The 23,628-nt window shown below is 41.5% G+C and overlaps 1 protein-coding gene across 4 annotated transcripts in view; it reads left to right on the forward strand.

Moving 5' to 3' along the window:
* The window catches only part of nek4 (NIMA-related kinase 4), a 50,175-nt gene that overhangs the window by 16,815 nt on the left and 9,732 nt on the right, over positions 1-23,628 (forward strand). For 3 of the 4 annotated variants that reach the window (XM_059649815.1, XM_059649818.1, XM_059649817.1), the window contains exons 2-10: positions 1,688-1,954; positions 2,496-2,693; positions 4,945-5,052; positions 7,115-7,269; positions 7,857-7,992; positions 11,822-12,235; positions 13,495-13,551; positions 16,364-16,501; positions 21,417-21,569. In XM_059649815.1, coding sequence (XP_059505798.1) covers positions 1,688-1,954; positions 2,496-2,693; positions 4,945-5,052; positions 7,115-7,269; positions 7,857-7,992; positions 11,822-12,235; positions 13,495-13,551; positions 16,364-16,501; positions 21,417-21,569 — 1,626 coding nt within the window. The remainder of the gene's footprint in view (positions 1-1,687; positions 1,955-2,495; positions 2,694-4,944; positions 5,053-7,114; positions 7,270-7,856; positions 7,993-11,821; positions 12,236-13,494; positions 13,552-16,363; positions 16,502-21,416; positions 21,570-23,628) is intronic. The other variant, XM_059649816.1, reaches the window with a different exon arrangement.

Genomic DNA, 23,628 nt, shown 5'->3' on the forward strand with positions numbered 1-23,628 from the left:
AGGTAGGAGATGGAGGTGCGGCTTGGGGTGGGAGAAAGGGATGGGTGAGAGGAAGAACAGGTTAGGGAGGCAGAGACAGGCTGGGCTGGTTTTGGGATGCAGTGGGTGGAGGGGAAGAGCTGGGCTGGTTGTGTGGTGCAGTGGGGGGAGGGGATGAACTGGGCTGGTTTAGGGATGCGGTGGGGGAAGGGGAGATTTTGAGCCTGGTGAAGTCCACATTTGATACCATTAGGCTGCAGGGTTCCCAAGCGGAATATGAGTTGCTGTTCCTGCAACCTTCGGGTGGCATCGTTGTGGCACTGCATGAGGCCCATGATGGACATGTCATCTAAAGAATGGGAGGGGGAGTGGAAATGGTTTGCGACTGGGAGGTGCAGTTGTTTATTGCGAACCGAGCGGAGGTGTTCTGCAAAGCGGTCCCCAAGCCTCCGCTTGGTTTCCCCAATGTAGAGGAAGCCACACCGGGTACAGTGGATGCAGTATACCACATTGGCAGATGTTGCAGGTGAACCTCTGCTTAATGTGGAATGTCATCTTGGGGCCTGGGATAGGGGTGAGGGAGGAGGTGTGGGGGCAAGTGTAGCATTTCCTGCGGTTGCAGGGGAAGGTGCCGGGCGTGGTGTGGTTGGAGGGCAGTGTGGAGCGAACAAGGGAGTCACGGAGAGAGTGGTCTCTCCAGAAAGCAGACAGGGGTGGGGATGGAAAAATGTCTTGGGTGGTGGGGTCGGATTGTAGATGGCGGAAGTGTCGGAGGATGATGCGTTGTATCCGGAGGTTGGTGGGGTGGTGTGTGAGAACGAGGGGGATCGTCTTTGGGCGGTTGTGGCAGGGGCGGGGTGTGAGGGATGTGTTGCGGGAAATGCGGGAGACGCGGTCAAGGGCGTTCTCGATCACTGTGGGGGGAAAGTTGCGGTCACAAGCTGCAGTATGAACTACTCAGGTATAAATGGCTTTCTGTTTTCAAACCCTTTAATTCCATGGGAGTGTGGTATGAAGGACCAGCATTTGAAACATTTGGAAAGCATCTAATCGCATATATTTAGAAAAACTTTTTAATTGTTTTGAAGTCATATATTGATCTGTCTCTCCACCTTGAAAAGTTCAAATGATCTTTACTGGCATGTGATTGCTCTGAGGGTATCAAGTTCCACAGTGTTGTAACTGTGATCCATATGATTGTTAGAGGTAGGGATTTGCTGGTATGTTTTCTTCTGCTGGAAGCACTTTGTTTATTTCTTGCTACTTCCTGCTCTACAACTGCTTTGATGTCATCTCACTGATTTCCATGTCCCCTTCAGAGCCATGAAAATCCAGCTCAGAGGGCAGGGTCCTGACTTGTCTTTCTTTTTTTTTTCTTGACCTCCTCTTTACTATCACTGAACGAGTACAAATGAGGGACTGTCTCCTCTCTCCCTATTAGGAAAGTTTCCAAACCTTAGACCATCTGGCGTCTGTGAGGCCCAAGGCCAGCAAGAGTTCAAAACCTTCCCATCAATTCTGTAGATCCAAAAGTATCTGTGGATATAATAATACCTCTGCTGTCCAAAGCATTGATAATTTAGTCTTCACTTAAGTCCTTTTTTAAAAAAAAGTCTGTTACAAATAAATGTGTAATCCATTTTAGAAAACTAGTACAATATTTTTAATTAATACCTATGTTTACAGTTGAATTCTATTGAATTTTCAGTATGTTATAAAGAAGTTGAATCTAAGAAATGTTTCCAGTCGTGAACGCAAGGCAGCAGAACAAGAAGCCCAGCTTTTATCCCAGTTGCGACATCCCAACATTGTTACTTACAGAGAGTCATGGGAAGGAGATGATGGATTTCTGTACATTGTGATGGGTTACTGTGAAGGTGGAGATTTGTACCACAAGCTGAAGGAACAGAAGGGCAAATTGCTTCCAGAAAGTCAGATCGTGGAGTGGTTTGTCCAGATTGCTATGGCTTTACAGGTAAAATTCTATAGTGGAACAAAGAAATAAGACAGATTGAAAAGATAAAAATGTAATGCTGCACTAGGGGAGTTTGCATTTTAATACCTCAGCATTGGCCAAGATACAATCTCTACAAAAACTGAAATGATGAATTATTCATTCAGCAGCCATCCCTTAGCAAATTTCCACTGTATTGCAACCCAAAAGATTATGGGCTTGTGAATAAGTAAGTCGATGAGTGTCCAAATCCATCATTCAAATAACTTAATATGATTGTAAATACGAAAAGTCCAATTTATCATTGAGTTAGATATTGGCATTAATCCACCAACTTAGGATTGGTTTGCATGCTTTTTTTTCAGATGAGATATTATCATTTTTGTGTATGTAAATTCTGTGCCTGTCTGACTTAATGCACAGCAGGTATTTTGTACAGCACTGGATAAATCATAAATACTCATGTTTTCCATACTTATGGCTTATGCATAACAGTTGGAATGGAAAATATTGTACTGTGAGTCAGTTGTATACTTAACACATTCTGTCTTCTTTTTAATAGTATTTACATGAAAAACATATCCTGCACAGAGATCTTAAAACTCAAAACATCTTCCTCACAAAAACAAATATCATTAAAGTTGGAGATCTGGGTATAGCCAGAGTGTTGGAGAGCCAGCATGATATGGCCAGTACCTTGATTGGGACACCTTATTACATGAGTCCTGAACTCTTCTGTAATAAACCATACAACCATAAGGTAGAGTACTGCTGGATAACTTTATTGTGCTTTTGGTTAGTTCAGCTTTTCGTTATAGATTAAATGTACTTTTTTAAAAAAATGTTTCTACATTCTTTTGCCACAATGAGTGTGTGCTTTCTTTGTCTTTGGCTCAGGCAATATATATATATATATATATATATATATATGAACTTGAACAAGGACAAGAAGCAACATGTTTCTAACTCACAATGACTCCAACTCAATTCGTATGTGTGTTTGTAAGAGTAAGGAGCAGAAGTAGGCCACAGAACCCCTTGAACCTGTTTGCCATTCAATCCGAACATGGCTCATCTGATTACTTCACATCCTGCTAGTCTCTCTACCCTTTCAGTTCCTTGTAAATCATGAATCTGTCTACCTCTGCCTTACAAAATATTCAAGGACTTTGCTTCCAATGCCTTTTAATGAAGAGAGCTGATGAAAAGACTTTCAATCCTCTACGAGAAAGAAAGTTCTTATTTTTAAACATTGAACCCTCCCCCAATCTAGATTCTCACCAGTGCCCCATGTAACTGAAGCAAAACCTCCATACTTTATTTCAGTTTCCCTCAAAATAGGAAATAACTTTTACCTGAATAGTAAACTATTGTGATTCATGAATGAGGACACCCAAGACCTTTTGTTTCTCATAGCTGGGCAATCTTTCTCAATTTAGATAATTTTCTTCTTTTTCATTCTTCTTGCTGAAATGGGCAATTACCTGTTTTCCCACATATTTCCCAGTAAAATAAGCTTTTTTTCTGCAGTAACCTTTAATATTAGTCGCTATCAAACGCCTTCTGGAAATCCAAATGCATTACATCCATTGTTCACCCTTTTAACCACATAACTTCCCTCAAAGAATTCCAATAAATTGATTAAATATAATTTTCCTTTCACGCAACCATATTGACACTACTTGATTACCTTGAACTTTTCTGAACTACCGTGAAATATTTAATAATAGCTTCAAACATCTTGCTTCCAACAGACATTAAGCTTAATTGTCTGTAGATTGTTGCTTTTTGCCTCCTTTCCTTTTTGAATTAGAAGTTATGTTCACTGACTATCATTCGAATGGAACTTTCCCCAAATCAAAGGAATTGTGGGAAGTTAAAACTAATAAGAACATAAGAACTAGGAGTAGGAGCAGGAGTAAGCTATCTGGCCACTCAAGCCTGCTCTAATGCATCAATCATCTCATTAACCACTTCTTTTAAGACCTGAGGATGATGTCCAACAGGAGCTGGGGATTTGTCATCTTGCAGCTCCAACAATTTGTTCAGTACTTCACAGGTGGCTGTATTGCTCTTGAGTTCCACCCTTCCTTCTATTCCTAATTTACAGCTATTATCAGCAGCCAAACGCATGGATTTGCAGTTAATTGCTGGAGAGAGAATAGGAAGCTTGGTATTTTATTCTGCCATTTTGATGCGCTAATGGCATGTTGAAACTATTTGTAACTCCATTCCAATCAGTCTGTCCACTGTAATTGGACAGATTAAGTTATAACCTTGGAATTTTCAAGTGATTCATTGGCCCCAAAATCTAATGAAACAGGAGTTCCACGTGGATAGTTGGATTTCTTGTGGGGGTTTACCTGATTGTTGTTGATCTTTTATTGCTATAAGAGTGATTTTTATTTCTTTAACACATTTGTTGCTATCAGGTTTGATAGGATAAGTTCCCTGCAGCAGCAGAAATCCAACTCGGGAGCAGCTAGGATCCCTGTTGCAGGGTGAGATGTGGGTTGAGGGGTATGCAGTTAAATGCATAGACTGTAATAATGAGTTGTTGGACAAAAATGACAAACTTTGGGAGAGGAGAGTGGGAGACTTGAGACCCACTTATTGATGGGTTTTGAATTAACTGGGCATTTGTGCATTTGAATTGGGAACAGATTTATTTGTGAACCAAAGGAAGTACATCACTTGTTCCTGACCCAAAACAGTGCTGAAAACCAGGTACTTTTTCCATTCAGCAGTTATCACGTCCCTTTAACAGCCATGTTTTCTGGAACCTCAGAAACCCAGTGAGTAAGCATTAAAGCTGAAAGAAAGGTTATTCTGATGTACCTCCTGGTTGAGCTCAATTCTGCTGACTTTATTCTGAACAGGGTGCTTTAGAGTGAAGCTTTAAAGAATCTTTGAGGTATAACAAAAATTTTGTAGAAAATCTGTAAAAATAATGAGGTTTGGGGTAAAAGAAATTATCTGTCTTAAGTTTTTCTTTCTCATTTTCTGTGCAGTCTGACGTTTGGGCCCTTGGCTGTTGTGTATTTGAAATGGCAACCTTAAAACATGCCTTTAATGCCAAGGATATGAACTCCTTAGTTTTCAAGATTATTGAAGGAAAGGTAATGTACCTTCCATGATATTTTTCTATTAACTTTATTAAATACTTTATTTGGTTTACCAATATGCAGCAGTTCAAGAAGGCAGCCTCAAGGCAAATAACAGTGAGCACTAAATGATGGTTCTGCCAGCCATTGTCCCATCCTGAGGACCAGTGCTAATAATATCAAAGAAAAAATCTTGCACGTGAGTTCATCTCTGATAAATGTCACAAATATGGATAAAAGTTGAGAAGCAAATTAAAGTTCAAGAAGTTACAATATTTTTAAGCAATGCAAGATTAGATTAGTGTTATTTATTATTAATAATATCCAGGTAAGTTGGCCATACATCCTAACAATTGTCTGATTAAATCAAACAATGAGTTTCTTTGTCCCTAATAGTCCCAGTATAAACTGTACTCAACCAGCCTGGTTTGCAAAACCCAAAATGGTTCTTTAAAGCTTCACTCTAAAGCACCCTGTTCAGAATAAAGTCTGCAAAATAGAGCTGAACCTGGAGGTACAGCAGAATAACCTTTCTGTCAGACGTAATTCTGCATTTGTTCACCACTTACTGATCAATCCTGAGTGTGCTAACAGCTACACCAGGATCAACTTAAGGTAGCCAGTTGATTTAACACATGGATCATTTATGCTGGCATGGAACAAATACATTCATACACAGGGATATGTTCTCTGCTAACTAAAGGGGTATATTCACATTTTGCAACCTTTTCGAATTACTAGGGAGACTGGGGCGCTCAAGCTTTGTGGGCTGGCATATAGTGCTAGAGAAATGGAGGTGTTGAGGCAGGCCATTAAAACATCAACCTTAGTTCTCAGCATCAATAGTAGCCTCTAAATGTCACCCCATTATCTCCCACTCAGATCTCATAGCCTTTATCCCTATGCCTCAGTCCTCCCCATGGCAATTCATACATGCCTCTCATGCCCCCTTATTCCATGTTCCCAAACACCTTTTCTGCCTTCATGCCCCTTTATTTTTATGCCCTCCCATAATCCCATGCTCCCACTCCCCATGTATGCTTCGCAGCCATTCACTACTCACTACAGGGAGAAATAAGAATCTTTGAATTGGGCATGGCAGGATAAATTAACAATTTAGATAGAACTGTTACTCAAACATACTGAAAAACTTCTATTCACAAAAGTTATCATAAAATCACCTCGTGATCAATCCAGTTGTAAAATCTATACACTTATTGACTTACAAATCAAAGATAGATAATCCTTCAATAATCTCTTAAAACTCATAATTAAAAATATGAACACAGATTTTTCCTAAGAGAAATAGTTCTATAACTTTTGAAATCTTTCATGCATTATTTTTAGGCTTAGCTGTACTAACAAACCATTAGCTCCAATGAAACTGAAATATCAAGTGACATTTAATTTCTATTTCAAAGCAGATTAGCTGAAATTCAGTGGAGTGCAACATTTTCTTTTTAATTTTCTTTTTAAACTTTCAACAGGAGTGGCATTTTTTATTTCAAAGTTAACAATCTCCTCATTTGAACCACAGTTCTGACAGAAATTTTCCCAGCACATTTTTCTGTAATTTTAAGTGCAAAATGGATAGAAGTATTCAAATTAATCTGATTGTGTAACCAGTGTTGGTCATGTAATAGTCAAGTTATCTTTGCAGGTTAAAGCCCCTGTAATGAATCATTGCAGTTAAAACACAGGTGCATTACAATGCACTATCTGATGATAACATTTGAAGTTATCAAAATATTTACCTGTCAGAATGTTTCCAAAATCTCAGCAGACTCGCCTCCCCTTTTTTTTAACCAGGGGAGGCTAAAATTCAAATGTACAGCTGCCAATGGCAGTCAAAACTTTGAAAGAATTCTCGGGGTCATGATCCCAAAACCACAAAAAGACTACATAAATATGCCGCAGGGTCAAGAAAGTACTTTAAGTTCTGTTGCCAAAATTTATCCTTCCTGACCTGTTTACTTCTCCGTCACTGTACAAAAAATCAACCTGATATATTTAGAGTAGGAGTGATAACAGAGACTTGTGCACAGTAATGTTTACTTTATCAATATTTATTATGTAGCTTCCACCTATACCAAAGGAATACAGTGAACAGCTGGGAGTGCTGATACATAGCATGTTGAGCAGAAGGCCTGAGGAACGACCAGATGTCAAAGCTGTTCTTCGGAAGTCATACATCAAGAGTCATATTGCTTTCTTCTTGGAAGCCACAAAGGTGTAGGTATACTCAATAACACATGTGAAATAAAAATCTTTGATCATATTTACCACACTATTACATTTTCTGTATAATGAAGTAAGATGTTTGGGTAAAGATAATAAGGGTAAACTGCTGACTCTTTAGGAAAATTGATGCAAAACATATTCAGCAAATGTAGAGTAGCGATGAACTAAGCAACAGAAAATTGCATCATACAATTGAAGCAGGAGAATATCTATCAGAAGAAATTATTAACAAACTACTTAACACTTTATTTAATCGTGCCTTGAAGACAGTGTCATGTCTATTTTGCTGATATGCAGCTGAGACATTCAAGTTCTGGAGGCAGTTTGAGGGACTGAGCATTAGTGTCAAAGGTGTGAGTTATGAGGAAAGATTAGAGAAACTGAAGTTATCAACATGTAATTGTCTGCGAGCTGCTTTCACAGAACCAGGCAAGCTAGCTTAAGAGTTGGAAAGATAAAGGCAGGTTAGTACTTTAACTTGTGAGAATACAGGAAGATAATTCCAATTCAGTCTGGTAAAAGTAAATTTGATACAGCTGTGAATATGATTGCCTGTAATACTTTTTTATATATTTTAGGAGAGCTATGAAAACACGTAAGAAAGCCTCATTAGAATCTAAACCCATTAATTCCTCCACTGTGACATTGAAGCGCAATTCAGTGTGTGAATCTGAGGTCCCTTTGAACATGGATCCAACCAAGAAATATATCAAGGTCAGAATTCTAAGTTCAGAGTACTGCCACAGTGAAGATTTATGACAGTTTTTCAACTGAATATTTTAAGTAGTTTAATGATCCTATGCATCTTGTGAATCACCCACATGAATCGTTGTCATTTTTCATTCATAAGATAATACATCTGCTTTCTCCACATTAGCCCTTCCTTTATTCATCTTGAGCGTATGCTGATTTGTCTTACTTTCTGTTTACAAAAAGAGGTTCCAGCCTAATGTCAGTGTTGCTATAGACCAGCCAGCAGGGAATAGGAAGAACTAACCCACGGGAATATCCTAATTTGAATTCCTTTAGCATCACTTTACCTAATCAGATGCCTGTTATGAATAGAGGACTACTCCAATGGTGTTTTCCCAAAGACATGTGACTTTTAGAGCTGGGCGTGGTGGCCAAGTGGTAAGATGTTGGTCTCGTACATTAACAATCGTGGGTTTGATCCCCACCCGTGTCTAAGAGCACATTAGTTATTGGAATGGCACAGTGGCTCAGTGGTTAACACTGCTGCCTCACAGCACCAGGGACCTGGGTTCAATTCCACCCTTGGGCAGCTGTGTGGAGTTTGCACATTCTTCCCATTCTGTGTGGCTTTCCTCCAGATGCTCCAGTTTCTTCCCACAGTCCAGAGATGTGTAGGTTAGGTGGATTGGCCATGCTAAATTGCCTGTAGTGTTCAGGTTATAGGGGAATGGGTCTGGGTCGGACGCTTTGAGGGTCAGTGTGGACTTGTTAGGCCGAAGGGCCAGCTTCCACAATGTAGGGATTCCACACTAAAACTGAACTGAATAGACTGGGAGTTAACTTTGTATACAAATCTACAGTAGATCATTTTGATCTGTGTACAGGTTTGCATTACTACAGTGTATGATATGTTATGAGAAAAAATCACCAAGCGTTCCATCTTCATGTTTAGATAAGTAAGGGCAAGAGGAGCAAGACTGCATCATACTTTCCCTCCAATCCATGTGACATCTTGAAAATTTCACACTGATTCAGCAATAATGATGGAGTAAAACTATAAAACACATAGGGAGCATCTTCACTGCACCAATTTCAACAATTTGAGTAGAAAACCTGTATTCAGGTACAGCAGCTAATAAGGAAGGCAAAATGGATTTTGTTATTTATTGCTTTAGGCATAGAGTGTAAAAGGAGAGAAGTGTCCTTGCAACTGAGCAAAGCATTAATGAGACCACACCTGGAGTATTGTGTACAATTTTGGTCCCCTTACTTTAGGAGGAAAGTAGTTATATTGAAGGCAATTCAAAGAAAGTTTACTGGATTAATTCCAGAGATAAGAGTTTTGTTATATAAGAATAGAATAGAATAGAATCCCCATGGTGTGGAAACAGGCCATTGAACCCAATAAGTCTGCATTGACCCCTCCGAAGAACACCCCATCCAGACCCATTCCCCTACCCTATCCCTGTAACCTTGCATTTCTCATGGCTAATGCACCTAACCTACACATCCCTGACCACTACCGGCAATTTAGCATAGCCAATCCACCTAACTTGCACATCTTTGGACTGTGGGAGGAAACTGGATCACCCGGTGAAAACCCACGCAGACGTGGGAAGAATGTGTGAACCATATAAAGAGTCACCCAACATTGGACTCGAACCTGGGTCCCTGGCATTTTGAGGCAGCAGTGCTAACCACTGAACTACCATGCTGATGACATTGAATAATTGAGACCTATACTGCCTAGAGTTTAGAAAAAAAAGAAGAGATCTATTTGAGGTATATGAATTGCTAAGATGAAATTGGTAAAATAGTTGTAAAAAGCATGTTTCCTTGTGGAGCAATCTAGAATGAGAGGTCATAGTTTTAGGATAAGGAGTAGCAGATTTAAAAAGGGGAGAAGGTTACTTCTTTCAAAGGATTGAGAATCTGTCAAATTTATTACCACAGAGTGTGGTAGATGCTGACACATTGAGTTAATTCAAGGAAGGGATAGGCAATTTTTAATTAGTAGTGGGTTTAGGGGTTATGGAGACTGGGCAAGAAAGTGGAGTTGAGATTGAGATGAGAGATAATGGGAACTGCAGATGCTGGAAAATCCAAGATAACAACATGTGAAGCTGGATGAACACAAGCAGGTCGAGCAGCATCTCGAGCACAAAAGCTGACATTTCGTGCCGAGACCCTTCATCAGAGAGGCGGATGGGGAGAGGGTTGTGAAATCAATAGAGAGAGGTGGACCGAAGATGGATAGGGGAGAAGATAGGTGGAGAGGTGAGGATAGGTGGGGAGGTAGGGAGGGGATAGGTCAGTCCAGGGAAGACGGACAGGTCAAGGGGGTGGGATGAGGATAGTAGGTAGAAAATGGAGGTGCAGCTTGAGATGGGAGGGCCGATAGGTGAGAGGAAGAACAGGTTAGGGAGGCAGGGAAGAGCTGGGCTGGTTTTGGGATGCAGTGGGGGGAGGGGACAAACTGGGCTGATTTTGGGATGCAGTGAGGGGAGGGGAGATTTTGAACTTGTGAAGTCCACATTGATACCATTGGGCTGCAGGTTTCCCAAGTGGAATCCACATTGATACCCACCAACGTCCGGAAATCCCCCGAGTCCTCACATACCACCCCAACAACCTCTGGGTACAACGCATCATCCTCCGACACTTCCGCCATCTACAATCCAACCCCACCACGCAAGACATTTTTCCATCCCCAACATTGTCTGCCTTACGGAGAGGCCACTCTCACTGGGACTCCCTTGTCCGTTCCACACTCCCCTCCAACCCCACTACTCCCGGCACCTTCCCCTGCATCCACAGGAAGTGCTACACTTGCCCCCACACCTCCCCCCTCACCCCCATTCCAGGCCCCAAGATGACTTACCACATCAAGCAGATGTTCACCTGGGGATACCAAGCGGAGGCTTGGGGACCGTTTTGCAGAACTCCCATGCTCGGTTCGCATTAAACAACTGCACCTCCCAGTCGCGAACCATTTTAACTCCCCCTCCCGTTCCTTAGACGACATGTCCATTCTGGGCCTCCTGCAGTGCCACAATGATGCCATCCGAAGGTTGCAGGAACAGCAATTCATGTTCCACTTGGGAACCCTGCATCCCAATGGTATCCATGTGGACTTCACAAGCTTCAAAATCTCCCCTTCCCCCACTGCATCCCTAAACCAGCCCAGCTTGTCCCCTCCCCCTACTGCATCCCAAAACCAGCCCAGCTTGTCCTCGCCTCCCTAACCTGTTCTTCCTCTCGCCTATCCCCTCCTCCCACCTCAAGCCGCATCTCCATTTCCTACCTACTAACCTCATCCCGCCCCCTTGACCTGTCCGTCCTCCCTGGACTGACCTATCCCCTCCCTACCTCCCCACCTATACTCTCCTCTCCACCTATCTTCTCCTCTCTCCATCTTCGGTCCGCCTCCCCCTCTCTCCCTATTTATTTGAAAACCTTCTCCCCATCCCCCTTTCTGATGAAGGGTCTTGGCCCGAAACGTCAGCTTTTGTGCTCCTAAGCTGCTGCTCGACCTGCTGTGTTCATCCTGCTTCACAATTCGTTATCATTGAGGTTGAGATGAGATCAGCCATTATCATATCAAATGATGGAGCACGTCAAGGGACTGAATTGCCTACTCCAGCTTCAAGTTTTTGTGTCCTTCTGCAGTCAGCACCTCACAGGAGCGATTAGAAATCCCCATTGTGAGAATGAAAAAGAATTAAGAACAGAAGAGAATTAACTTGTGCACTTAATCTGTAATTAAGAATGTAAATGTTTGGTAAAGAATCCAGAAAATGAAATTCAAAGTTGTGTAATTTTGAAAATTGTATTTGCCTTCATGTTAAAGGAAGAAAAAACATCTCAGAAAAGCAAGTCAAATGATAAGACATGTGGCAATCAAGAAGAAGAAATGTATTCGGATGTCTCTTGCCAGGCTTTGATTAGTACTACAAACTCAGTAGCTTCAGTAAGCAAGCTGGATATTAATATTGTTCATGGAATTGAAGGAAAGAATTCCAATTCTGATGGTACAGTTGTGGATGAACCTTTACCCAACATAAGAGGCTGCCTTAATGAAGGAGCCAAAATAGCTGCCAGTAGCACTGAGGCCGATAACATTGAACTACATAATGGTGTAATGTTGAAAGAAAAAGCTGAAAACTCTGATAACCAAACCTTATCTGAACTCTCTGATGGAAAGGATGACACTGTTGAACTGATTCAACCTGCCTTTATGGAAGAACAGTCATCTGAGGTGCAGGTATGAAGTAGTTACGTTATAAAAACCTAAAGCTTTTTACTTTGTTGATGGAATTGTAGGTAGAATTTAATGAGAGTGGCAGAAGGCTCTGGTGTCACCCTTGTTAACCTGATCTTTAGGATACCCAAGGAAATTAGGCCCCAGTTGATAGCTGGCACCCTGCTGGGGGTGGACAAAACCATGTGGAACATTTAATTCCTCCTGAAGAGCAGAAATCCCACCTTCAAGATTGACCAGTAGTTCCTCATTACCAACAGAATCACCAGGAGCAGTAGCCACTGTCAGTAATACACTTATGCCTTTACTTAGATTCAGAATGGTAAATGATGGTAGGGTGGAGTTTGCAGGGAGGATTTGGAGAAAGGCCAGAGAGTGCCTGTCAGTCAGAACCCACTGTCTGATGCCATATTCCTTAATGAGGTACTGTGTGCCCTGAACAAGAATTGTTGGTCTCCTGCCATGGCAAGTGTCCATCTACCACTGGTTTATTACTAGTGGTGGCAGGAAGACACCCACAAGCATGCACTAATTACTTATTCAAGAGCCTCAGTTAGCATCTGGAGAGAAGGCCACCACAAGCTTTCCCAACAAGGATTTAATTCAGAGGAGACAGAGAGGAAACTGGGTCCATACTCTGCACTGTCCTGCCTGATTTACTAGCTCTCCCTGTCATGGGACTCACTTCCAGATGGAAGAGCATTAAATTCTACCCTATGTGTACAATATTATCAATAAGCTTTACTCTTGAATGTTCAGTTCTTGTTCTTTTGTTTCTACAGATGTTTAGATTAATACATGATTAAGCCAATTCCCAGATAAAGAAACAAGTGTTTACCAATAATTATGGATCTGAAAACTGCTGAAAGTAAAAGAACTTGCAAAATTTTTGCTGTTGAATGGTTTACTAGACATGATTGATAGGTCTACTGATTTTGGGTTGATAGAGAATGTAACCCATTTATTAATGCATTAAATACATTACTGTTCTCCAGTGAAGAGCCAAAATCCTAATGTTGGCACTACTGTTTAGTTAGACACATTTGAACTTGTCTTTGATAAGTGCACCAGTCTCCATCAAAGATTCAAATGGCAATCTCAGTGTGATTTCAGATGTATTTTATGGGACTCTGTGCATACTAAGAGATTAGTAAGTGTGATGAACAATGTTATAATGGTATCTGGACATAAGAGGCAGAGATTATGGTGGACTTCAATGTAAAATAGGAGAGATTTAACTGGTATCTTTGTTGTTTTGACAGGAGATTTTTGACTCTACAGAAAAACTGCTGCAACCATTTCTGCCAGTAAGTGTAATGGTAAGTATAATGTAGTATTTGTTTCTGATTAAAAAGATGATTTCAAACAAACACATTTAAATAGAGGATAGTCCATATTAGTTTGTGGATCTTCTGAAGATAGAGAAGATATTGCGTGGTACAATTTTTAAAAAAACCATATGCTGCATGCCTGTTGCTCCATACAAGCCTTTTCCTACCCCTCTTCATCCAATCATATCAGCATTATGGATGTGAGTTTGCTCGCTGAGCTGGAAGGTTCATTTTCAGACGTTTCGTCACCATACTAGGTAACATCATCAGTGAGCCTCTGACAAAGCGCTGGTGTTATGTCCCGCTTTCTATTTATCTGGTTAGGTTTCCTTGGGTTGGTGCTGTCATTTCCTGCGTTGGTGATGTCATTTCCTGTTCTTTTTCTCAGGGGATGGTAGATTGGCTCCAAATCAATGTGTTTGTTGATGGAGTTCCGGTTGGAATGCCATGCTTCTAGGAATTCTCGTGCGTGTCTCTGTTTGGCTTGTCCTAGGATGGATGTGTTGTCTTGACTTTGATTGGGACAACACATCCATCCTAGGACAAGCCAAACAGAGACACGCACGAGAATTCCTAGAAGCATGGCATTCCAACCGGAACTCCATCAACAAACACATTGATTTGGAGCCAATCTACCATCCCCTGAGAAAAAGAACAGGAAATGACATCACCAACGCAGGAAATGACATCACCAACCCAAGGAAACCTAACCAGATAAATAGAAAGCGGGACATAACACCAGCGCTTTGTCAGAGGCTCACTGATGATGTTACCTAATATGGTGACGAAACGTCTGAAAATGAACCTTCCAGCTCAGCGAGCAAACTCACATCCTGAGCTACAAATCTTCTCAAAACTCGATATCAGCATTATAATTGTAAGACCTTAATTTTGTTCTTTTATTAATTAATTGCAGCCATGCAGTATTTACAGAGCAGAGCATATTTCATCATTGGGCAAGTGACAGCCATTTTGATCTATTTAAATGAAAGGTTTTGAACTGAAAAGACTTTGAAGTCCAATTATGAGAAATAAGACTAAGGTGTTGGAAATCCATTGTAATGTGTTTTTAATAAGATGTAACAAATGAAAATCATTGTGCTGTTAGATTATTTGCAACATTGGGGTTGGAAAAAACTTATAAAATTCCACCCATGAAAATTTCCCAAGGTGATTTGCATCCTTCCACAAATGGAAGAAAAGTGGTGAAAGGTATTTGTGTATACTCCTAAAGAATTACAAACTACAAAGATCTTTTTTCAGAATTTCTAAAATGAACATTACTTTTTTATTATTTCATTTGGGTTTTACAACTAACATGTATGGCTTTGTCATTATCATGATTAATACATTTTTGTGCTCTCCAGAATGAATAGGTAACCTTAGCTCCTAAAACTTTATTGCTAACTAAACATCTGAAGGTAATATTTCGTAATATTTTTATTGCTCGAAGTAGAACAGGGAACAGATTTATGGAATATATAATAATTGCATGCTAACCTGTGTAGATATTAAATTGTTGAAGACAGCTTTGCCAGGAAATAAGGTCATCTACTGGTTTACTGTGCCATCCTATTCTAACTTCGTCATTTTTTATGTTGATCCCTGAAAGAAATTAAATTTGCATTTGAGATGTACTTGAAAGCAAATCTTGTGGATATTGAGATTTCATGTAGGCAAATAATGTCCAAGAGCAGATTAATCAAAACAGAATATTCAGTTACTTCCTTTGGAATTATAAACATGTTAAGCTGCAGCAGCCAAGTTATGTAAACTAAAAAGACTATTTGCATTTGTAAAAGTAGGTTAGCATTTGAGGTGAAAATGCTTCTTCAGAAACTGTCGGTAGAATTTAATGATTGTTCCAATGAGCCTGGCCACTGCTAGAGAACTGATGGCCGTGTTGCCACTGTTATTCCTGGGAGCAGCTTTGAATTCATTCTGCTTGCCATCAGATTTCCTGGCTTCTAGTGGCAATTTCCCACCATACAGTCTGGTATGATGCAAATGTCCCATATATTTGGACGTCCATGGAATAGTGTAGGTTAGATGGGCATGAGATCGGTCTGACAGGTCGGCACAACATCGAGGGCCGAAGGGCCTGTACTGTGCTGTAATGTTCTATGTTCTATGTGAAAGCAAATGTCCAGCTACAAGTTCACAACTCTCCAGTGGCAGGTTCACTGCTTGAATGGCATGATAAGGATCTCTGCTGTCATTCCCAATCACACCTGAGTGGGGTGATATCGTTGGAACCAGTCAGAGTGGCCTTGCGGAAGACAAAGCTGAATGCCATTAAAAAGGGCAAGGAGGTGTCTTTCTGCAAAGGTAGTCTTTGCCTCTTGTAGGTCCTTCCATTGAGCACAGCTTGTCAGTGAAGGAGGGACCACTTCCAACAGGTGACACGTATCTATATATGGGTTCAAACTGCTGATTGAATACATAGTGGTGAGGTGATGCCCTTAAATGACCCCCTCAGGGCTTCAATTGGCCTCTGAATAGAAAGGCCACCCATTCCAGTTTTAATTCAGCGGAGTTGAGAAGGCGATGGGGTCTCCACTGGGTGGCTTCCTGCCCTCTTAAACGATACTTCTGATAACAGCATTAAGTTCTACCTCATGTTTGCAGCTGTGGGCATCAACCAATACAGATTTATTGTGAAATTCTGTACCCTAAGCACAAAGCAGGAGCACTTTGATTGTAACAGTGTTAACAGTCTATTTTAACAGACATATTTTGTACTAGGGCTACCTGATAATAGATCTAATGAAATATCAGCATAATTTTGTACCCACTTTAGGAGGACCCTTCAGAGAAGGTTGCAGAACAACTTGTAAGGGATCCAGTGCCTTACCTGCCACATTGCTCTTCAGCTGAGCCCTCAATCTCACGGCAGTACAGACAGAAGAGCGACAAAAAAGCAAGGAAGACTGTGAAGGTAAATAGGCAAATACAAGTACAGTTATTATTCTAGCTGATGGTGATATTGGATATGTCAAAATCCAGAGTGAGACTTGGCTTGTCACATCATTTGTTTGAATTTTGCAGGTAGTTGCTATGGTAAATAGTCACTGAAATACATGCACAAGAGGCTCTGATGTTCTTTAACACCAGAACGTTTATTTATTTCACAAGAGAGATTTATAAAAATCAGTCGAAGATATATATGTACAGTTAGAAATATCTTAACCACAAACAGCAAAACAAAATTTTAGTCTGTTTCCCAGTATTGTTCTTTTACATCTATATAATTCCAGAGGAATTTCACTCGTTTCTAAAATGATTTTGTCTTAGCTGACTCCTTCCAGTTTATTTTCCTTGGACTCCTGAGATAATTTTTAATTGTTTTCGTAGCATGCTAGCATGAATCTGGTCTGGTAGTCTGAACTATTTTCATTTTTAACAATTCGAAGATTTTCATACAAGGTCTCCTGGATTAGAAGATTCACGAACTAGAACACTTTAGCTCGAGTGACTGATTTCTCTGAACTAGGCGAGACTGTTTGCCCATCTATACTGAACTCCTGATTCTGCTGAAGTAAACTCAAAAGCTAAAATTAATAACTTTCTGGTCTGTTATAAATTCAGCAGTGTTGATGTTCCATTGCGTTAACACTACTAGGGTTTATTTTTATTTAACCTATTTTTCTAATCAACCTGTTCAGACCTCTGGAGCAGGTAGGACTTGAATCTAGGCCTCCTGGTTCAATTTCCTCCGCCTCCGCTGCATCTGCTCCCACAATGAGGCATTCCACTCCCGCACATCCCAGATGTCCAAGTTCTTCAAGGACCGCAACTTTCCCCCCACAGTGGTCGAGAACGCCGTTGACCGCATTTCCCGCAACGCATCCCTCACACCTCGCCCCCGCCACAACCGCCCCAAGAGGATCCCCCTCGTTCTCACACACCATCCCACCAACCTCCGGATACAACGCATCATCCTCCGACACTTCTGCCATCTACAATCCGACCCCACCACCCAAGACATTTTTCCATCCCACCCCTGTCTGCTTTCCGGAGAGACCACTCTCTCCGTGACTCCCTTGTTCGCTCCACACTGCCCTGCAACCCCACCACACCCGGCACCTTCCCCTGCAACCGCAGGAAATGCTCCACTTGCCCCCACACCTCCACCCTCACCCCTATCCCAGGCCCCAAGATGACTTTCCACATTAAGCAGAGGTTCACCTGCACATCTGCCAATGTGGTATACTGCATCCACTGTACCCGGTGTGGCTTTCTCTACATTGGGGAAACCAAGCGGAGGCTTGGAGACCGCTTTGCAGAACACCTCCGCTCGGTTCGCAATAAACAACTGCACCTCCCAGTCGCAAACTATTTCCACTCCCCCTCCCATTCTTTAGAATGACATGTCCATCATGGCCCTCATGCAGTGCCACAATGATGCCACCCGAAGGTTTCAGGAACAGCAACTCATATTCCGCATGGGAACCCTGCAGCCCAATGGTATCAATGTGGACTTCACCAGTTTCAAAATCTCCCCTTGCCCCACCGCATCCCAAAACCAGCCCAGTTCGTCCCCTACCCCCACTGCACCACACAACCAGCCCAGCTCTTCCCCTCCACCCACTGCATCCCATAACCAGTCCAACCTGTCTCTGCCTCTCTAACCTGTTCTTCCTCTCACCCATCCCTTCCTCCCACCCCAAGCCGCACCTCCATCTCCTACCTACCAACCTCATCCCACCTCCTTGACCTGTCCGTCTTCCCTGGACTGACCTATCCCCTCCCCACCTATACTCTCCTCTCCACCTATCTTCTTTTCTCTCCATCTTCGGTCCGCCTCCCCCTCTCTTCCTATTTATTCCAGAACCCTCACCCCATCCCCCTCTCTGATGAAGGGTCTAGGCCCGAAACGTCAGCTTTTGTGCTCCTGAGATGCTGCTGGGCCTGCTGTGTTCATCCAGCCTCACATTTTATTATCTTGGATTCTCCAGCATCTGCAGTTCCCATTATCACTCCTGGTTCAAGAGTAGGGACATTACTACAGCACCACAGATACTACCTGGATTTTGCCAGGCACTTGACTGCAGTCATCCGCTTACTTGAAATTAATGCACTTTAAGTCACTGCTCCAAAAATCTTAACAGAGGTATTGGAAACAGCAGATGCTGGAGAATCTGAGATAACAAAGTGTGGAGCTGGATGAACACAGCAGGCCAAGCAGTAACTTAGGAGCACAAAACCTGACATTTCGGGCCTCGACCCTAAGGGTCCAGTCAGGGTCTGGACCCAAAACACCAGCTTTTGTGCTCCTAAGATGCTCCAAAAATCTTTCTGATCCGTGTGAGAACAAAATTTCCATAGAACTGATCCACATTTGTCTGCCTCCTTATTAAAGTTTCAAATCCCAAAATATAGTATATAGACCTATCATTATGGTATATTTAACAAAATAACTAATATGCTTTCTTTGAAACTACGATAAATAATGTTACATTCCAGTAGTACAAAAGCTGACGTTTCGGGCCTAGACCCTTCATCACCCGAAACGTCAGTTTTTGTGCTCCTGAGATGCTGCTTGGCCTGCTGTGTTCATCCAGCTTCACACTTTGTTATCTTGGATTCTCCAGCATCTGCAGTTCCCATTATCTCTTACATTCCAGTTATACTTGTTTGCCGCATAAATAAATTCATTTCCATGTTGTCTGAGAAATTCATTATTCTCTAACTGGTTACATTTGCCAGACCTGGTTCCTATATTTCAGGGTAGTCCAACCTTTTTTGCTTGAAGGGTTGAGCAGCATTTCATCTTTTGTCTCACTGTGAGAGCAATTTCCAAAAGGTGAGGTTTACTGCCATCGTAAAATAAATCTTAAAATATCCAAAGCTTTAAGTTGTCCATATAGATGAGTAATTAATAAAAATGAGCATTAAAAAGTGAAAATCAACACAGCTAACTAATAATACCCTTCCCTTTAAACATTTTTTGTTAAAAGCAAAGCTAGAGAGAGACAGAAAATCTAGACCTTAAGTTCCGATCAGCAAGGAAGAGCCTGGGAACCAGAGTCAAGCTGGAGTTGCTTAAGTAATGCTCAGTGATCTCCCTCTGGTGGCCACGTTTCAAACTGACCTCAGCAGATGTAAATGGAGATTAGTAGCAGCTTGTCCTTCAACCTGGGATTTCCTCCTCTGCCAGCCTACTGTCTGCTTTGTAGCGTTTATTCTGTAGTTAGTATAACCTTCCAGTCAGTTTGTTAAATGTGCAGGATTTACAAAATGCAGAGAGTAGGAAAAAATCTGTCATCCTCACGTTGGCAGGCTATGATTAGCATGGTACTGAAGGAATCCATATTTAGATCCAAGTTCTTCACCATAAATATCAGTGATTTGGATATGGGGACCAAACATGTCTAAATTTGATACAATGCTAAGCAGGAATGTATGTTTTGAGGAAGATGTAAAATGTTTCAAGAGGATCTGAACAGGCTTAGTGATTGGGGAAGGACATGACAGATTGTATGTAATGCGGAAAAATGTGAGGTTACCCACTTTGGTAGGAAAACTGGTTGTGCAGTGTACTTCTTAAATAGTGTGAGGCTGAACGTTGTGGATGTGCAAAGGGACGTGATGGCCCTGAAGTCACTGAAGGTTAACATGCAGATTCAACAATCTGTTAGGAAGGCTAGTTAAATGTTCGTCTTTATTGCAAGAGGATTTGAGTACAAGAATAGTGAAATCTTGTTTCAATTGTATAGGAGCTTGGTTAGACTGCACTTGAAGTACTGTGTGTAGTTTTGATTTACTTATCCCAGGGGAGATGATAATGTCACAAAGGGACTGCAACAAACGTTCATCAGACTTGTTCACAGGTTGACTGGACTGCCCCTTAAGAGAGTTTGGACAAGTTTGGCCCGTATTCTCTGCAGTTTTGAAGAATGAGATGTGATCCCACTGAAGCCTAAAAAATACTTGGAGAGGGCAAATGCAGTTAAGATACTTCCCTTGTTTAGGGAGCCTAGAACTAGGGAATGCCATTTAGGACCAAAATCAGAAATGTTTTTATTCAGATGATGGTGAATCTTTGAAGTTCTGTACCCAAGAGGGCTGTGGAAGCTTGGTCTTTGAGTATGTTTAAAGTTTATATATTTCTAGTTACCAATGGCATAAATGGTTATGAGAATAATGTAGGTAAAAGCCATTCAAATGCTTGATCAAATTAAATTGCAGGCAAGGCCTGACAAGCTGAATGGCCTACAACTGTTCCGATGTTCTACTCACTCATTAACCCAATTAGCTGTCTTTCCAGCTCTCCAGACAGTCACTTGTTCACCCACGCATTCAGGATCCCAGTCATTTTCCAACCCAATCCCCGTTATCCCCCCAGCCCCAAACCAGCCTCTCATTCACACGCCCGCTCCTCTCCAAGTCAATGCTAGTTACTCATATATGCTGGCAAGGTTTAATGATTAATGTTGCTCTGTTTACTAGTAAATCCATCAGAATTAAATTTGGATTGGGGGCACCTTCTTTCAGAGTCTTCCAGTTAACAGTTTCTTTCACAGTCTTCCAGCTATGCTTAAAGTAGCTGTTTTTTTTAAAACAATGTTTGGTAGATAGGAATTTATCTGTCTTTACAGTACAATACAGTTGCAGTTCCATGTTGGTTGAGATGCCTGCTGGTCACCTGTAGCACAAGTCTGCAATGTATAGTATTGAGAGTAATTGGAAACAGGCAAAAGTTTTGGTCCAGCCAGCATTTATCACATCCCATGAAAGAATTAAAAATTGTCATAACCTCAAACTGTCTCATTTCGAGAATCAGTGCAATGTTTTGAACAGGCATAGATGATTTTATGTCATTTTAAATAAGGTGACATTTAAATTTTCAGGACAAAGCATCAGCTCCGAGACAACTACCTTCTATACCACATGATGAACCTAAAGTTCACATAAAGAAACTGCAGAATAACCTCGATAAAATTGCTAGTGAAATTAGAACATCAACGGCCAACTCAAAGAATAATGAAATTGGAGCCTCACAGGTTTGTACGTTGACACTTCTTTTCTTGTAACATATTACAAAGCTTTATTGGCATTGCCACAAAGATTCATTACTCTTTCCACTATGCCAAATCACATTTAGTCTCATTCAGTTATTCTTGCCATTAAAATTAATTTTCAGAAGAGTGCAGCAAGTCAGGAGGATAGGAAAAATTCATTTTCCTTGTGTAGGATCACATCTGACATCTCTGTAACAATCATTCAGGGAGGAAAACGGTCAACAATCAGAAGTTCCAAAGTGTTTCTAGTTTTTTTTTTCATACTATATATGAATATTACATAACTGATGCAGGATTTTTACTTGACACTTATCTTGGATTGAGTATCATCAACCTTTGGTAAACTTGTTGCACTTTATGGGTGGATTTTTCTGGGAGAGCATACAACTCCCTGCCCCATTGCTGAGCAAGCGTGCTGTATTGCTCACCAGCTAGCTCATTAGGAGCTAACTGGTTACTTTCTTGACAAGTTACAGGCTTCGAAAGTGGTATCCTGGATTGTCAGAAGCTGCCAGCCAATCTGAGGCAGGAAGCTTGGGATCCTCAAATCTGCCATTCATAGCCTCCTCCTCAGAGGATCCAGCAATGTGAAGATATGTACTTTTTGTAATCTTCTATGGGAGCTGGGGGGGGTGTAAGATGCAAGGACAAAGGAGTGACGTCACTACTTGCCCCCATTCCACCCCCACCTGTGCCTCTGATTGCCTCCAGACCCATCACGAACACAGGTGATTGGAGAGCTGACAAGCTAACATCTGTACATGGCTGATAATTGACCACTTAAGAGCTTAAATTATTGCAGGTCCAAAGGGTTGGCTTTTGGACCTTCTCATTCCTCCTCCTTGCAAGCAATAGAATCACTGTTTCATAAAAACCATGGCTTGAGCCTTAATCCGATTTACTAAACAGTAAGATAAAAGTAAAATGGTGTGGATGCTTCGAATACTCTGCGAGCTCTTTATGACCTTTAGACTCCTCAGTGAATTCAGAATGTGATCTCTTTTCTCCCCCCTGCTAATTTCCCCCAGTTCTGATAACAGGTCATCAACCTGAAACATTGACTTGGATTCCAGTGGTTAAAGTAGCATAGTCTGAAGTTGCACATTGGGACCATGCAGAATCCCTGATTCAGCTGATTGAGGAAATTGCACAGGAAATCGAAAATTTCAACGCACAGCTCCCTCTGCATCTGGAACCCTTGAAAATATCCCTTAAGATTGGAGAATTCTAATGGTGTCCACTCTCTTAAGCTTAATAGTTATTCAGGTAACATTGGAGTATTAAAAACCTTCTCTGACTTCAGGGCAGCGATTAAACTGAACCACTGATTTCCTTCCATCCCAAGTGTACATCCCTACCTCAGCAGACCCAACATAACTCATTTCCTGGACCTGATTCTTCTCCCCTTCCAAGATGGATCATCCACTTGGCACTTCTGGGTGAAGATTGCTGTGAATGCTTCTGCCTTATCTTTTGCAGTGATGTATTGGGCTCTTTCATCTTGAGGGTGAGGATATTTGTGGAGCCTCCTTCTCAAGTTGTTGTTTAATTGTCCACCACCATTTGCAATTGGATGTTGTAGAACTGCAGAGCTTAGATCTGATCTGCTGCTTGAAGAATCGCTTAGCTCCATCTGTCATTTGCTGCGTGTGCCATTTTGGCATGTAATCCTGTTTGGTAGTTTTCACCAGGTTGACACCTCATTTTTAGGCATGCCCTCCTGCACTCTCCATTGAACCAGAGTTGATCCATTGGCTTGATGCTAATGGTTGTGTGGGGGAATATATTGGGTCATGAAGTTGCAGGTTGTGTCGGAGTACAATTCTGCTGCTAGGTCTCACCATGCTAAGTGGGTCAGACTTCGAACTGATCTAGCAACTCAAGACTGGGCATCCATGAAGCGCTGTGGGCCATCAACAGCAGCAGAATTGTGATATTGTGTATGACTGCAACAAAGACAAACTATCCCTTTCAACATTCTTGACTCAGCCTCAGCTTTTGGCATAGGTGACTCTAGCATTTCTCCTCTTCATGACACGTC

This window comes from Stegostoma tigrinum, chromosome 11 (assembly GCF_030684315.1).
Source record: "Stegostoma tigrinum isolate sSteTig4 chromosome 11, sSteTig4.hap1, whole genome shotgun sequence".
Classification (NCBI taxonomy): domain Eukaryota; kingdom Metazoa; phylum Chordata; class Chondrichthyes; order Orectolobiformes; family Stegostomatidae; genus Stegostoma; species Stegostoma tigrinum.